General features: G+C 44.8%; 1 protein-coding gene across 1 annotated transcript in view; it reads right to left on the bottom strand.

The window, feature by feature from the left end:
- Positions 1 to 488: 488 nt before the first annotated feature.
- The window catches only part of kif26bb (kinesin family member 26Bb), a 31,525-nt gene continuing 15,466 nt past the window's right edge, over positions 489 to 16,547 (bottom strand). The window contains exons 6-12 of the mRNA XM_074685416.1: positions 12,629 to 12,838; positions 12,307 to 12,400; positions 8,397 to 8,668; positions 7,135 to 7,312; positions 6,836 to 6,974; positions 5,242 to 5,401; positions 489 to 4,111 (exon numbers count right to left, since the gene is read on the bottom strand). Coding sequence (XP_074541517.1) covers positions 998 to 4,111; positions 5,242 to 5,401; positions 6,836 to 6,974; positions 7,135 to 7,312; positions 8,397 to 8,668; positions 12,307 to 12,400; positions 12,629 to 12,838 — 4,167 coding nt within the window. The 3' untranslated portion in view covers positions 489 to 997. The remainder of the gene's footprint in view (positions 4,112 to 5,241; positions 5,402 to 6,835; positions 6,975 to 7,134; positions 7,313 to 8,396; positions 8,669 to 12,306; positions 12,401 to 12,628; positions 12,839 to 16,547) is intronic.

Raw genomic sequence — 16,547 nt, forward strand, 5'->3', positions numbered from 1 at the left:
AATCCCACCTTCCTCTCTTACTTCTTGGACCTTCTAATCCAGCTCTGTGCCATCTCTCCATCCGTTCTCCTACTGGGCGATTTCAACCTCCACATCGATAACACAAACTGTAAATCTGCCATTGGCCGCCTGCTCACGCACACTCGCTCCCGAGACCACATCACCCCTGTCCTCCAAAATCTTCAATGGCTCCCCATCAAATTTCGAATTCATTTCAAAATCCTCCTCCTCACCCACAAAGCCCTCCATAACCAGGCTTCTTCCTACATCACTGACCTGCTCCACCACTACATGCCCCCCCCCCCGTAACCTCTGATCCGCTGAAGCCCATCTCCTCACCCTACCGCCTGCCACCAAGCACCGAACCTGGGGAGACCGAGCGTTTTCTGTTGCCGCCTCCACTCTCTGGAATGCTTTACCACTGCACATCCGCATCCCGACCTCCCCACCTTCAAAACACTTACCAAAACCCACCTTTTTAAAAAAGCTTTTAATATTTGATTGTCTTTTGAATGCACTTTTTTTTTAATTACTTTTACAAAATCAACACTTCTCTGCAACCACAGCAAGGTACAGACGTATTTGTATCAAAACAGAGGCGCTGGGAAATTAGCAGTGTCCTCTATTAAGGGCTTTTGTTCCAATGAAAAGACTGCAAATTGCAGCACCGATAAGATATGAAACTGAAGTACTAAATAACTTCACCCTGGAGAGGGGGAGCTTCATTAAAATCATTCTACACACACAATAAAATGCACAGGAAACATGATGAACATGGTTTGGAATTGATTTATATGGGTTTTATCAGACCAAGTGAAACAGACGACATATGAATCAATTTAAACGAGTATTTGAAGTTATGCTCAACATGCCTAACAAAGAACTAATTACCACACTGGCACAACACTTGCAAACAGACGTTCAACGTCAACTACACACAAAGGGGTCCAACCAGATACTTAAATTCTGATCCTGAGAAAAACCAGTCCACTTCAGCTTAACGCCGACTCTTTGCAGGTGTTTTACCTGTGTTTCCTCTCCTCCGAGATGAGCGACTGCTGCGGGTCACGCTGAAAAGAGAACCGCTGCGGTCGCTGACAGAGTCTCTGGTCGATGTGCTGCTGCCTGTGGCTTCGCTGTCCCTCATCATGCTGCCATATCCACTGCTCACCTGACTGTTCCTGTTGGAGAAGTGCAGGGAAGTCTTCCCCATGGCTGGCGGCAGATCTCCACTCAACACACTGGTGGTGTCGCTGGCATGCCCACTCATGTGATCAGGCATGCGGGGCTCAGTCACCCGGCTGTACGGCGAGAGGAGTGAAGCTGTGTGGTCCAGTCCTCCTGAAGTGGGGCTGGAGGACCTTTCTTTGAAGAGGTCTGTGACCCGGCCGTTGACATACCCCTGGATGGCGGACTTTGTGGACGAGCATGTGGAGCTTTGACTCGGAGTCCGACTGATTGAGCGGTAAGACTGTGGAGGGGATGAGGAGAGAAACGAGGACATCCGCTCAAAGCTCACGGTTTTCCCGTCTGGGGAGAGGCTGGCACTGCGGTTGACAGACTGTCGTAGACCTTTGTTGGGGAGACTGAGGTTCTTGATGCTTGGAGCTGACAGGCGACGAACTTTGGGGCTAGCCATCTTGAGCTTCCCCACAGCAGTAAGCTTGGAATGGATATGCCTTAGAGATTGAGTTACGTGGTTTTCAGAATGAAATGCATGATGGGTCTGGTCAGACCGAGCACTCTTCCTGGGGCTTCTGCTAGACCTTGGAAATGTACCATCTCCATCATTATTATTTCCTCTGTACCCTCGCTTACTGGCTCCCTCCGTTCTCCCTCTGGAGCTCAGAGAGTTGTAATTGCCTCCCCTGTCAAGGTTCGGAAAGTCTCTTTGTGTCCTTCCCAGTGAGTTAGTCCTGGTACTCAGCTGCTCCAGTCTGGCACTGAAAAGCCTGTCGCTGTCCTCAGGTGACATCAACCTGGCACCCATGTGATCATGTTTTATTTGCAGGCCTGACGCCTCAAACAGAGATTCCACACTCTTTCCAGAGGCACTGGCAGCATGCTGTTTGTGTTCAGCTGCATGTTTCCAAGAGGAGGAGGAGGCATGGAGGTTGTGGTTCCCCCGGGAGGGCTGTCTGCTCAGCCCCCTCTCCAGAGTTACCCCTGGGCTAGCAGGAGTGGATGATGTCATCCCTCTGAGGTCTCTGTAGTGGTCTGCCAGATGACTGCTGTGGTAGCTTTCTTTCAGGTTGGCATTTTGCCAGCCTCTAGGCAAACTACCTGTTTTAAAATAAGCCAGGCTGGTTTCTTGGCAACCAGGTGAAACACTAGCTCCCTTGGGGCCACTCCCAACACGTCTGGAGCTGACTTCTCCTCCCTCTGTTTCCCTCGGGGGCGGGGTGGAGTAAACATGCTCTCTGTCTTTAGGGTTGTTCCTGTTTGTATTCCTCACCCTCTTTCTGTGCATTTTGTTTTCCACAGCTCCATCACAGAATGCTGAATATTCTAAGTCACAGGTTCTCCTACTGAGCGATGAGTCAAGTACTCTCTCTGACATTTTGGCTTCTGAAACACATTTGTCATACCTCTGCTCCTGAGCCTTATCGTGTTCCTGATATGTGTTCCCTCTGAGCTCAGGTGATGGTTTGACTCCTGGAGGAGATTGATGTGAACACTTGTTTTCTTTCATAGGACTAAACTCACAATCCACATCTGTGTGTATCAGCATGGGGTTTATGAATGAAGGGAGGTACCTCTTCTCTTTCCTGACATGAGGCTGGGGCTTCTCATTGCTTGCCTCCTTGACTAAAGACTGAACTACAGGACTTTTGCTGACATCAGGGGGTCCAACAGATTCTTCAGTGACATTGCTAATTATCCTGATTGGCTGGGAGCTACCTGCGCTTTGAGCATGTGCCTGTGGTTGTGCACTGTCTCTGATACAGATAATGTTTCCCCCTGTTCTCCCTCTGTCCAGAGCCCCACTGATGGTCACCTCCTCCACCATTGAGAAGACCAGCTCATCTTGGCCCTTTAAGTCCAGAGGCTGTTGGACGGTTACTGTGATCGTAGCCTTCATTTCTTTGACATCCTCAAGCGGGCCATTGGATAAGACATCCCCAACCATGGAGCAGGAAGAGGAGGGAGATATTGGGGAGCTTTTTCCAATCGGTGAAGACCGTTTGTCTGGTTTGAACCAATCAGCAGCCTCAGGACTCTCCTTTTTGTTCTGAAGAACAGCGGATCTATTGTCAGCTGAGCCTTGAACACCCACACTGACCTCCTTAAAGGGAGGCTTATCGCTAGACCTCACGGTGTCATTCTTGGCCTTGTTCATACTGAGAGTTTGGTTCAGCAGTTCCTCACTGGAACTGGTTCCACTGCACTCCTCACAGTCATACAGACCTGAATCCTCCCTCTGGAAACTGTCTCCAGGTAAGGCACCATCTTTCTGCTGCTCTCCCACATAGGGCTGGCTGCAGCCTGACACCTTAACCACCTGATTATGAGGTGTGTCTGACGGTGCACCGCCTGCCTGCTTCACTGTTCCTTTGGAGGGTTGTGGTTTAATTGTAATGTCACCAACAGGACAGCCTTTAGGGGAAGACTTGAGCAAGTCCATTGTTGTCTCGCTTCCATCGATACAGCCTAGGCGCTCTTGAAGCTCAGCGAATGTGTCACATTTCAGACAGTCCCTCACCGGCTGCTTCAGGTCTGCCTTCAGCCCTTCTGTATTCCTCTCAGCCTCCTCCTTCTTTTTTCCTCCCTGCAGCTGGGGGATTTTCAGAAGCTCCTGGAGCAGAGCAGTAAACTCTGGGTCGTCCATGTCAGCCTTGTTAGGATGCAAAGAAGGTATAATTGGCACAAACTTAGGTTGTGCTAGTCTGGGGGAGACTTTGGACTGGACCAAACCATACGAGTCCAGTTGGATGACTGTGTCACAGGAATGGTGACTGCTGGAGCGTTCCTCCAGCTCTCCACGCATGTGAAAACGTGGGACGTCGACATCTACCTCCTCTGTGGAGTGGAAGGCCCTCAGGGAAAAAGACTGAGGCCCTTTCTTTTCTCTCGTCAGACTTCTTCCACAGGGAGGACATGAGGTGGACTGCTGCAGTGAAGACACATCCTGGAGTTAGTTTCAGAATGAAGGAACATTTCATTTTTAAAGGTCCCATACTATGCTCCTTTTCTGCAGTCTAATACGGATCATTGATGTCTTCATGAAATGGTAGTAACATGTTTTGGCCCAAAAAGCCAATAAATCAAGCACGGCAACATTGTTTCCAGGCTCTCATAGCCCCTCTGTTCAGAACGGTCTGATTTAGTGGGCGTGGCCTTCATATGTAAATGAGCCACCGCTGATACTACCCCATTCTCACTGAGAATGGCGCCACGAGCTCCGAGTGAACAATGTTTAGAAAACAGCAAAGCTTGTTTACCGTGACATTACAGGCTAAAACAACAGACTAACTGCAGCTACAGTTAGCATCCTGAAGCTAACACAGAGACAGGCGGACACTGAGGAAAAGCTCTTCCATCTGCTCCACAGCACACAGCATTTAAAACACTCACATTTCCAGGGTCCCTGGTTTGTTGGCGGATGGTTGGTAATGCGCCCGGAGTCAGGACCAGTGTATTCGCTAGTCCTCTGCTGTACTCTCCAAAATTGGAAAAGCAGTCAGCCGTGAAGTGACTAGCACACACATGCACAGATTTACTGAGTGTAGCTGGCACATTTCCTTGATAAGTGAACTCTAGCCACTCAGTCTTCTCTTCTTCCAAGATGGGAAGCTTGTGCATGGGACTATGTGGCTATGGCTGTTTACAGCCAAAAACAAAGCAGTGATGGCTCTTCTTCAACTTTAGCATTCTCCTCTCCAGCAGCGGGGGAAGGGAGTGGGCCGGGAGGGGGTTCGGGGGTATTTGCTCCGCTGGACCAATCAGGTCAGACTTGCTCCTGATTGGTCGAAAAAGGGAATCGCTGACGTTTGCAAATCCCCAAAATCTAAACAGCTCATTTTAGGTCAGGATTTTACATTCACAAGCACTACTAAGCACAGGTTTTGTCACTATATATCACATTCTGTGGACTGGGAAGAAAGCCAAAGACCCACATATTTCACTGAAAGACTTAAAGTGACTTTTTCATAATATGGGACCTTTAAACACTTCTTCACTACATTTAGCAGAACAACAGAGAGATACACATTTAACTGGAGGGCTTATAGAACAAATCACCTTTGTCCTTTTCTGTGTCTTACGGATGCGAGATGCCATCTGGATGGTAGATAAAGTCTCTTGAAGATACGCCAGAGAATCAGCAACCTGAGCAACCACGGTAGTATGGCAATTTACATGACCCAAGGACTCTTGAAGAAGCATAGTCATTTTACTGCCCCTGTTAAGAGACAAAGCATCAACCAGACATTAACTCAAAGGACATGTGAGGCCACTAAATTAGTTGATAGTGCTTTCATATGTTTGAAATACACTCCTGATCAACATTTAAGACCACTCAGAAAAATTCACAAATCTATATTTGCCCCATTGGATTTTTAAAAGTTTTTAAGTAGAGTTTTAAAATAAAAAAAAAGAAGAAATGGGAGTGGGATAAAAAAAAATGAGTCAGAAATTTATTACAAGCAACAGTTAAAGGTAAACAGTCTGTTCATCATCTGACGAAAGTTTCAGAGCTCAGATTCTATAAGAGAAAATCTGCTCTGTGATTTCCTGTCAGATATTCACTCTGTCATGACCTCCTGATGGCAAAGGCTTAAAGGCTTTCTCTCTGTAAATGTGGTTGGATTGTTGAGCTGCATTTGCAAGGCCTCTCAGAGCGTGCCATCTCTGCTGAGGTTGGACGCATTAAGACAGCCATTTTGAGTTTCTTCAAAGATTCCGAGGATTATGGATCAAAAAAGTCCTTTAAGGACAAAACACAACTTCATCATCTCCTTCAACGCCACAAACTCGCCATTCAGACTTTTTCAGAGAGCAGCAAACATGACAAGGAAACCCCATTGGAGATGTTCATGGCGGCACAGTGGAGGGGACACCATCATGATCTGGACTTTTCCCTTCAATGGACCAATGGAGCTTCAGGTTGGTCTGGGCCTTCAAACGGCAGCTGGGTATGTGGAGATGTTGCAGGGGGCCTCCTTCATGACTGAGGGCCCTGGTCTGTGTGATAATGAATGGGTTTTTCAACAGGACAACATTGCGGGTCACAATGGCCGCCTGACAAAGGACTTCTTCCAGAGGAATCAGTTCACTCTTTGAGACCATCCTGTGTGTTCCCCTGATCTAAATCACACTGAGAACATTTGGGGATGGATGGAGAGGGACGTTAACAGAAATAGACATCAGTTCCACACAGTGTATGATCCTCAGTGTAGACATCTTCACCACTTGGAGCAACGTTCTCACTGCCTCCTGGAAACAACTTGCATCAAACATTAAGAGATCAATAAGAACCACGAAGCTCCTCATCACTGACTCCTTTTTAACACTTTGATTTCTGTTTTAGGGGGTTTCAGGGTTTTTTTTTTACTTGTGGTCCTAAACCTTTGATTAGCTGATAACCAGACCATTTCAGTTTAAATGTTGTTCCCAATAAAAAGCTGACTCCATTTTTTCTGTCTCACTCCCATTTCTCTTTTTTATTTTTTATTTTTATTTTATTATTTTTTTCATTTTAAAAATCTACTCAGAACCTTTTTAAGATCCAACATTGCAAAATGTAAATTTGTGCAATTTTTCAGCTGGTCTTAAACTTTTGATCAGGAGAGTATGTACACTCACACCAATAACACTTTGAAGTTATTGTTCTTACTTGTTTGGAATGGTTTTATGTCCACCCAGCAGAGCCAAGACAACAGGACCCAGATCAGAAAAAGGAGGCTTGTTCTGCCTCATACCTCTCACACCACTGCACACGTCTATCATTGTCAGTTTAGTTAAACCCCGCGCACCTACAAATAAAAATCACAGAGGAGAAGATTTTTTAGCTGCAAAGCAATGACAAACTGGTTTGTGAATTTTGGAATGAATGGTACATTTTGACAGTAATTCATGGTGAAACAAGCAAATTCAGCAGGGAGAAGCCCAGGCCGATGAATTATTTATTCCAACCTTTGCCAATGGTGCTGCTCTCTGTGCGTGGGGGCTGGATGTAGAGAGTGAAAAACATTACAGAGCTGTGAGACAGATATGTAATGAAGTCATTGTGCTGGCGTGCTGCAATGGCCGCATCGAGGAGGGAGGCAGCCCGCTCGGCAGTCGGAGCCTTCACTCGGTTGTGGTTACGTAGCTAGAGAGAGAAAGAAGACAAGAGTCGAACAATCTTAGATTGGAAGAACAGTTTCATGAACTTCACTGGAAACCATTAGCAATTCATTTATATCTGTGTGACTGTCTTTTTAACATCCTGTGATTTGTCTTTTTTTCCAAACATTTTTTGGAGGGAGGGTTGAGAGCAGAGAAATGTGTGGTGCTGGCATACACACAGCAGTGGGAGGGAGAACACAGCTCCACAGTCATAATGCAATCAAATCTGATCTTAATACCATCTAATAGGCTGCACTCACTCCCAGCGCTGCTTTCTCAAGACCTTTGTGCAAAATGACAACTTGGATAAACATCACCATCAATCCTACCGTATGGAGGAGTCAGAGCTAAAGGTGTAACAAGAATGTAGTAGTTACAACAGTTTCTCCAGTATTTCTGTTTTCTGCTTTTGTCTTGTTTGCATTTTTTGTCAGAGATCCATACTGAGAGACAGAGAGGAAATCCATGTCCACCCATGAGTGCAAAATTAGCTTGATTTCACTTGTGAAGCAAAGAGGATGTCATGGCCGTGCCTGTCACTTGACAGGATACAGGGGTGCCAGCACCATGAGGACCACCCAGAGGGAGAGCTTCAGGCCTTGTCCACATGAAGCCAGGCATCTTCAAAATCAAGTGTCCCTCCCCCTAAATTGTTTCTAAAACACTTTCATCCACACACACCGGGAAGACCCGTAAAGAAGCGCTGCACAAGGCATGCCAAACCAATAATGGGCAGTGTGTTTCGGACGTTAAACCCATGCCAGCCAATCAGAGTGAACCCCTGTCAATCAGCTGTGACATTTCAGAACCAAAAACTACAGTGGCTGAGACCCGCCACAGATGCAAACAAATGTACCTGCAAACAATAACGAAACACTGCAAACAACAATAAAAACCGCTGCAAACAATGAAGAGACGCTGCTAACAAAAAAAAAACGCAGCTGCAAATAAAAGTACCTGCCATCAATAAAAAGCGCTGCAAACAAAAAAAAAATGCAACGTGGAGAAAGTGGAATGTGGAAGACCAGTCTAATTGTTTTTATTTTCCAAACATGGGCACTTCCTACCTGTATCCCATGAACTGGGTCCTCCTGCAGTCTAATATGTGCTTTAGGGCTGTCATGGATGCCGCCTGTTGAAGGGACCACCTCCCCTAACAGATCCCTCAGCGTGTCCTCCTCTCCGCAGCACAGCTCAATAGCAGACACTGAGACCACCAGCTCAGTCCAGGTTTTCTCCCTCCGCCGCTCAATGGCACTGTACAGCCAGGAGATGGCATGAGGGATCAGCCCCAGCTTCTGGACACTCTCACCATTCCCTACCATGCTGGACCAGGATCCTGCGGCAGACCACAGAGAGCAGAACAGATGTATGCTGCATGCATGCTACATATAAACCCATATAACCCATATAAATATGCTCAAATCAGTCGAATGAAAAACTATCAGATTTCTGCAAACGTGCAACATGGACATGAACATGTGGTTTTTATCAGCATATGTTTTTTAGCATGTTAGTTACATACAACGACGTCCTAATTTCTGTCAACTCAAAACACATTAGTATTAAAACCTGTCTAAAAAAGATCAGCCAGTATTCCATTAGAGCCTGTAGCCTTCAGATTACAAGACAAAGAAGACTCATGGTTCAGCGTGCATGGAAACGTACATCAGAGATACTAATCCTCAGGCAAATTCATGCAGAGGGAAGTGAACCATGACTGTGATCACGCTCTGTTAGCATTCAAAAAGCATGCAACATGATAAATAAAGTGATAAAAACATGAAAAGAAGCACAGTACAGATAAAGAGCAGATACATTTAAACACGGTGTACACTGTGAGAAAAAAAATGTTTAAAAAAAGGTAAATGACCAAACAAAAACCTTTAATTGGAGTAAAATATCCTAATTCAGATGAAGTGCAAATACATTATATTTGCAGAAATTTTCACTGAGAGTTCCGCAGAAAAATACTGTTATTTTACAGCAAAATACTTTTTGTTACCATGGCATTTTTAAAATTGTGAGTGAGGAGAGAACGCAGTGGATATAAGACCCTGCTGTACATTCAGGTGTTGTGTGGGGGAAAAAGGCTGCCTATGCAACACTACATGCACCAGATATGTAATCTTCATCATATTGTACTTTAAAATTGACCATCATGGTACAGTCCATCAACAAATCTTGTTTATTTATACAAAACACAGTGTAAAAATCACTGGATACATGGACCATGCCATGTGGAGCACAGACAGCTGGTCCGGGCCGTGAAGCACAGACAGCTGGTCCATGCCATGGAGCGCGGACATGCCATGCCCCCTGCGCACCATCTCAGTGCACAGCAGGGTCTCATATCCACAGCGTCACCTCTGCCTCAAGCACTGTCACAACAAAAATGAATTTGCTAAGAAACATCAGGAATATTGGAAATTTAGGGCATAAACCCTTGTGAAACAAGCTACAAATATAGTTACAGATAATAATTGTCATTTTACATCAATTTGACAGTGATTAAAGAAAGCAGAAAAGATAAAACATTGTCTTTTACATTAAAAAATGAGAAGTAAACATATTGGGCTCTAATTTTGCAGCGCAGAGGGCGCAAGCCTGGCGCACCCTGCGCAGTGCTAATTTCGTGCAGCGCACCACCGTGCGCTGCCAATTTGACAATTTGGTAGACCGTCTGCCCAGAGATGGGTGTGACTGCGCGCCAGGGGGAGTTGACGGCGCACCAGGGGGAGGTGTCAGCTGATTCATGTTGGCGCAGTGACAATTTCGTGCCAAAAGAATGCGCTGAAAGCTCGCCAGCTCCAACCTGGTCTATCCTCGGCGCAAAGCGGTGCACACCCTGCGCAGCTGTAATTTGGTGACAGGCGCACATGTGCGCACACGTCAACAAAGCCTCAGAGGCAGGTTTCCAGAGTGTCAGGCACATTTTGATGCAATAAACAGTCACAGCAATCACTATTTAATATAACCGTCTGAAACATTTAAATCTATATTAACTGTCCCGTCACATCTGATGTCAGATTAAAGCCGTTTGTCATAATGGAAAGTTAACCTGACGGCAGCTGGAAGTTTGATGCACATCTTACAGTTAAACAATAAACAGACTTAACATCTGATACTGAGTATATATCTGGTTCTCTCATTTCATTTAATTCAAAGAAAAGAGGGAGAGAAAAGACAAAGAAAAAACACACAAAATAAATGTATGTTACTCAGGATTTACCTGTGATTTCCATATTTCTCTGTTTAAGTCTTTATTTTTAACCTGATCTAAAAAGATGGAGTACATTATTGTAAGGAGGATGAGGTGGAGACACCGGGAGAGTATAGAGTATATCAACAAAGGTTCTGCTATTTGGCGATGACAAACCAGGAGTGCAGGTGGATCAAAAGTATTCTGAATGGATAAGCCAGCTGTGTAACTGTCTCTTCATTTTGTACTCCTATTAATGACAAAGGAACAGATTAAATCTGTCCCGGGAGCTGGCCCACACGGTGACGCGCGTCGTGTCCTACGATGCGCCCTGCTGTCCATTCTCCTGCTGCAGGGACAGCGGCTCTGACCGTCACCACTGCCGGCTCTTTCCAGCATACCTTCTGCGGTGCTGGGGATCACTCAGACCAATCAGACACTGCGCCTCGGCCGCAGGGCATTTAAAGGCGAGGAGAGGTGCTCATTTGATTGGTGAAAACAGCGCTCGGCTGTGTTAAACCCACTCACGGCTTTTCTCCTCCCTCTCTGCCATTTGTGCGGAGGGAGGCGTGGATGCGCAGGTCTGTGCTCCTCTGCGCCTTAACTGCACCTCTCTTGGCACTGCAGGAAATTTGCAAAGTGTGCTGGTCACGCCTTGTCTGCCTGGCGGAGGCCGGTGTAGGGCAGGTTCGCCTGCGCTTGCGCCTGGTCTACGAAATTAGAGCCCATTATGTCAATATTGGCACAAAAACATCCAGGATGATTTCTGTAATTTATAGTTTTGTATACCAATTTTGAAAAACAGAAAAGATTTGGGGGTTATAACCATAAAACTAGGATTATTTGACAGCTAATTTTCTTTCAGACCCATTCCAAGTTGTACCCCAATTGCACTTTTTCCTCACCATACATGAGAGCTAGGCTACTTTTTATTCTAACTGAATAAGGGAAACAGAATTGGTTTAGTCCAATTACGGCCGAGCCGTCTTTTCAGAGAGAATAGTGTTCTGTGGAGGAGATTGATTTCCTCTGGCTGGGGGCCACATGTAGTCTGTATCGGCTGACTGATTAAATCAGACTTACGGAGAGTGGCGTCATGTGAAAGAAAAAGAGCCAAGGAGACCCTGTCCTTACCCTGTGTGTGTGTGTGTGTGTGTGTGTGTGTGTGTGTGTGTGTGTGTGTGTGTGTGTGTGTGTGTGTGTGTGTGTGTGTGTGTGTGTGTGAACAGTGCACACTCATCCCACAAATCTATTAAACCCTTTGACCGACGCTAAGTGCAGGCTCCAGCTCTCGTAGCAGTCTTTTACAGTCAGTCCTGTTTACAGTCCCCTCACAGTCCTTTTTATTATTTTTTTTTTTGCATTGCCAAAACGTCCATCTTCTGATGTTAAGCTTTTAAAACAGCTAGACTTTTGCATAATTGATAAATGTGCCTTTAGTTTGAAAGGAACAGGTGAAAAATGAATGACTGAGAGGGAGGATGTTCAACTAGCACAAGCATTTTGCTGCTATTACTGTGATAAGAAAACGAGAAGTAGGGAGAAATAAAAGAAGAGGACAGATAAGAATGTAGATCAGGGCTGATAAGATGACTGAGAGGTGAAACAGAGGCACAGGCTTTAAGTGAGACACAAAGGGTGAATGATAGCAGGAGAGGGACCGAGAAAAAGGGAAATGGGGGTTGGTGAATGGTGAATGGTGAGGGGAAGATAAAAGCATCCTCCTCTCATGTAAAGACTTAACCCATGGCCTCTCACAGCGACCCATTACTCACCCACATCAGCACATCCCAAACCCAGAACGCATCCATCGCTGCCGCTGAGCACACAGCGGATGACGTCAGCCAGGACGCCAGCACACACCTCAGCCTGCTCAGAGGGAACAAAGAACAGCAGGCATCTTGTGAATCATCTTGCTGCTGGAAAGGAAAAGTACATCCAGTGAAAGGAAAAATCTGCAGCAGTGGAGGAATGCAGAGGGAATCTGAGGAGGCTCAGGAAGCCTGGCTGCATTTCCACCATGAACAGCTTTATTCAGATCCATGAAAGCAAACATTAAAAACTACATTCCTGCTTGACAAGAACAAAGAACCTAACCTGGCTTGACTCCTGAGGAAACACAGCATCAAAGTTAAAGGTCTTCACCGGATGTTTCCCATCCCTGTTCAGTGTCATGATAGAGTGTGATTGGCTTCTGCTGACTGGCTCTAGTATGGTGACCCTGTTCTTGAATGGTTCCACACTGAGGGCAGGCGGCTGGCCTTGGCCCTCAGGCAGAGTTGGGTTCACCCTTAGCACAACTTTAACCTGTGAAGACAACAAAAGAAAAGAGAATCATGAAGAAAACAGCAGAACTGAGATTTATTTACTCAGTTTGATGAGGAAGCCATGAGACAACAGTGAATTTATTCGAACTACTCCAGTTAACCAGACAACAACTAAAACAGACACAGTGCCATGAAATGTAAAAAATGCTTTTAATGTTCTGAAAAAAAAAAAAAAATCAAGCCGCCAAGTTCCATAACATGTTCTGATCCAAACATTTGCTTATCATTTCTTTACACTAAAATACCCACATACCAGCTTCTGGCTTACAAATGAATTTCTTTTGGTACAGCCTTTGAGAGCTGTTCGCAAGCTGAAGTCTTGATTGAGTATCCAACCCCAATCCCCAAAATGGGATCCCAAGTAAAAGGTAAATAAATACAGCATTCAGTGGTTCACAGATCATCAAAATTCTAAGTTTAGTTGAAAACATTGCAAAAAGATCATATCAAATGTATAAACTAAACATGCTGTATTGCTTTACAGCAGTATATGTATCTTAAATTCCACTTGGGATGGAGTCAGTTTACAACATGGTTTCATCACCTCTTCATTCATTAATGGGTTAGGGTTAGAAGGTAAGAGTCAGTAAGACTCTTTGTAAACTCAGGAGAAAAGTTTCTGGAGCTCTGAAAGGGAGTCATTTTCTGATACTGGTCCGATTTGGCAGTTCAACTGCATGTGAGTCTCCTCTGTTGTTTTGTTTTCAGTGGTCAATAAGTTAGGGCTACATTCAAGCAAAAACCTATGGTCACAAAACATAAAGCTTTCGTGGACGTGTTAAAACTGCACTTCATCAACCGTCCACTGGAGGCTGGCAGCAGAAACACTGGAAACCATACACACACATTCAAAAAAGCAGATTTTGACAGCGGTGATAAACACATTACCAGCCAGGTTCAAAAAACACTTTGGGTCTAAGTAGATCATTTCTCCATCAGCACACACTATACAGAGGGCGAATTTGTTCATAACTCATTATTTCTTAAGTTAATGAACATGTGAGTTTTGCCCATATGAGGTCATGGCTGATCTGACTGACTGACTGTGAAGCTGTCTGCAAGAAGGCTAAAATCCTCTTCATACAGTCTCAGCTAAAGCTAAGTAAGCCCAGCTTTTTCATTATAGCTCATGCCAACCATGGGCTCTGAAACTCTGCATCAGGAACATGTGAGTGATGTCACAGAGACAATGGCCATCTATTACGTTATCCAGTCTGTGGCCTCAGGTAAGTCACTTTAACTCCTAAACTCTTCTGCCATGTAGCAATGCTGCTGAAATGGGAGCATTTTCTGTGTAGCAGCTAACTTTGCTCCTGAACTTGTTTACATTGTTCATCATTACATGAACCTTCTTAGAGGTGTAAGGTATTGAAGCCCTAGCACATATGCATCTCCATGCTAATATAAATTCTGACTTTTAACCAGGCAGCATAAACCAGCAGGTTGGTCCTCTCCTCCTCCTGTCCAGGATTTATGAAATGAAGTCACATTTTGATTCCATTGGAGATGGAGTCCTGAACCCTGTGGAGCTGGAGGCAGAATGATGGCATTAACTTTTTTGTAGTTCACATTTTTTATATTATTTATATTATTTCTGAGGTGTGCCTCCCCTGGGGGTGCCAAAGAGTTCAAGGGTAGGTGCAGAAGAGGCAGGACAACACAACACACAAAAATGACAATGGCTGTTTTCCAAACCACCTACTACATACTACAGGTGAATGTAGTATGTAGTAGTCACTACATACTGCTTACTGCTTTTGCATGTAGTATGTAGTATGATAGTTCTGTTGGGTCTGTTTTGTAGTATACTATTCTAGTTTTAAGCTTTGGCGGATGATTTTTTTTTTCACCTTTATTAATAATGTCTGAAATAAACTATGGTTGGATTGTGAAATTTTAGTTATTTTTAATCATACCACAGCAGAAGCATCATATTTGATTTTTAATCTTACAACAAAAGTTATATTGTTTATTTCAAAAAACCTGGAAGGGATTGACTTTTTATTTATACAGCTGATGGAAAAACTACTTCCCCATAATCCATGTATGGTTAAAAAAGGTAATTATTGGTTCATATGGGCTCTAATGAATTTGTAAAGTAAACACCTCTTTTTCAACTAGAAGTGACAATATTTACCTGTGTTTTTTTTTCATTGCTTCACTTCTATCTCATGGATTGTCTAACTAACGTTAAGTTGTTAATGTTGTTGTGTTGTAGTTACAGTGCTGACTCATTCCTGTAGATGGCGGTAATCCACTGAAACCTGCCACCCGCATTGACCAACAGCGTCAGTGCCGTGCATTGAGGGAAACAGTATGCCAGGTAGACTGGTCCGTTGCATACTGAAAATTTTTCCTGGATCAGTATTACATCCAGAGATTTTTAGTAAACTGCAGATTCTGCAGATTTTGCAAGTTTTCGCATACTACCTACTACATACTAAATTTCGGCCAAAGTCATAGGCACTACTAGTGTGGTAGGTGGTTTGGAAAACAGCCATTGTCTAAACATCAGGCAGAACTGTGCTGTGCGTGATACAGAGAGTACGGGAGAATTGTGACCATGCCACCATGTTCACAGCTACTGAACAACTCTGTTCTGTGGCTCTGCAGCCACATGGGACACTTGTGCTTCCCTCTAGTGCTGGCATATGCTCACACAGACACACGCATGTGTGTACATTTAAACTCAACCAACAAATCGCCAAATATACTTTACCCCCGAAAAAGTAGTAGTTGAGGCCTTCTACAGTTCTACAGTTTCATTTAGCAGACACTTTTGTCCAAGGCAATGTACAACACAAGCAAGAATTTAGACAGAAGGGAAACTAGGGAAACCTAGTTAGTGCAACAAAGTGCTGCAAGTTGCAGGTGATGAGCGAAATCACAAGGGGCCTGTACCAGAAGCTGCATGGCCTGTTGTGTCAGGTAGGGTCCGATCCTCCTGATGTTATGGAGGGCATATCCTCAAGATCCAGCAATTGAGGCCACTTGAACCTTAAAGATCAGCTGTTAATCGAATAGGACACCCAGATTTCTAGCAGAGTTTGTGGGTACAACTTAATGGAAATCAAGCAGTACATTGATCTGTGGTTGAACCAAGGGACAAACAGGAAGGACAATGAGCTCAGTTTTGGACAGATTTGGCTGGAGGTGGTGTGTCTTCATCCAAGTGGAGATATCAACTGTCACTGAGCAGAGACAGTTGTGTCGTCAGGTGGAAGCTTAGCTTTGTCAGCATAACAGAGGTAGGAGGAGCTATAAGAGCAGATCATTGCACCAAGTGAGGTGGTGTATAAGGAAAAGAGTAGGGGACCAAGCACTGATCCCTGGGGTACCTCTGTTGATAAGCCATGTGAGTTAGAAACTCCCTGCCATGACTGTGAAGGATCTGTCTGTGAGGTAGGACTTGGTAGGACCATGACAGCACAGATCCTGAGATACCAAGTTCAGAGAGTGTGGAGAGGAGGATTTGATAGTAGACTGTGTCAAAGGCAGCAGACAAGTCCAGCAGGAATAGGACAGAGGACTGACCAGAAGCTCGAGCCAATCGCAGTGATTCTGTGACTGACAGGAGTGCAGTCTCAGTGGAGTGGTCGCACCTGAAGCCAGATTGATAGGGGTCAGTCAAGTTGTTTTTCAGCATGTTTTCAGAGACTTTGTGATAGACGGTGTGCTGGAACATTAAT

The sequence above is a fragment of the Halichoeres trimaculatus genome, unplaced genomic scaffold (genome assembly GCF_033239565.1).
Source record: "Halichoeres trimaculatus isolate MK-OKI-2021-1 unplaced genomic scaffold, fHalTri1.1 fHalTri1_scaffold_13, whole genome shotgun sequence".
Lineage (NCBI taxonomy): Eukaryota > Metazoa > Chordata > Actinopteri > Labriformes > Labridae > Halichoeres > Halichoeres trimaculatus.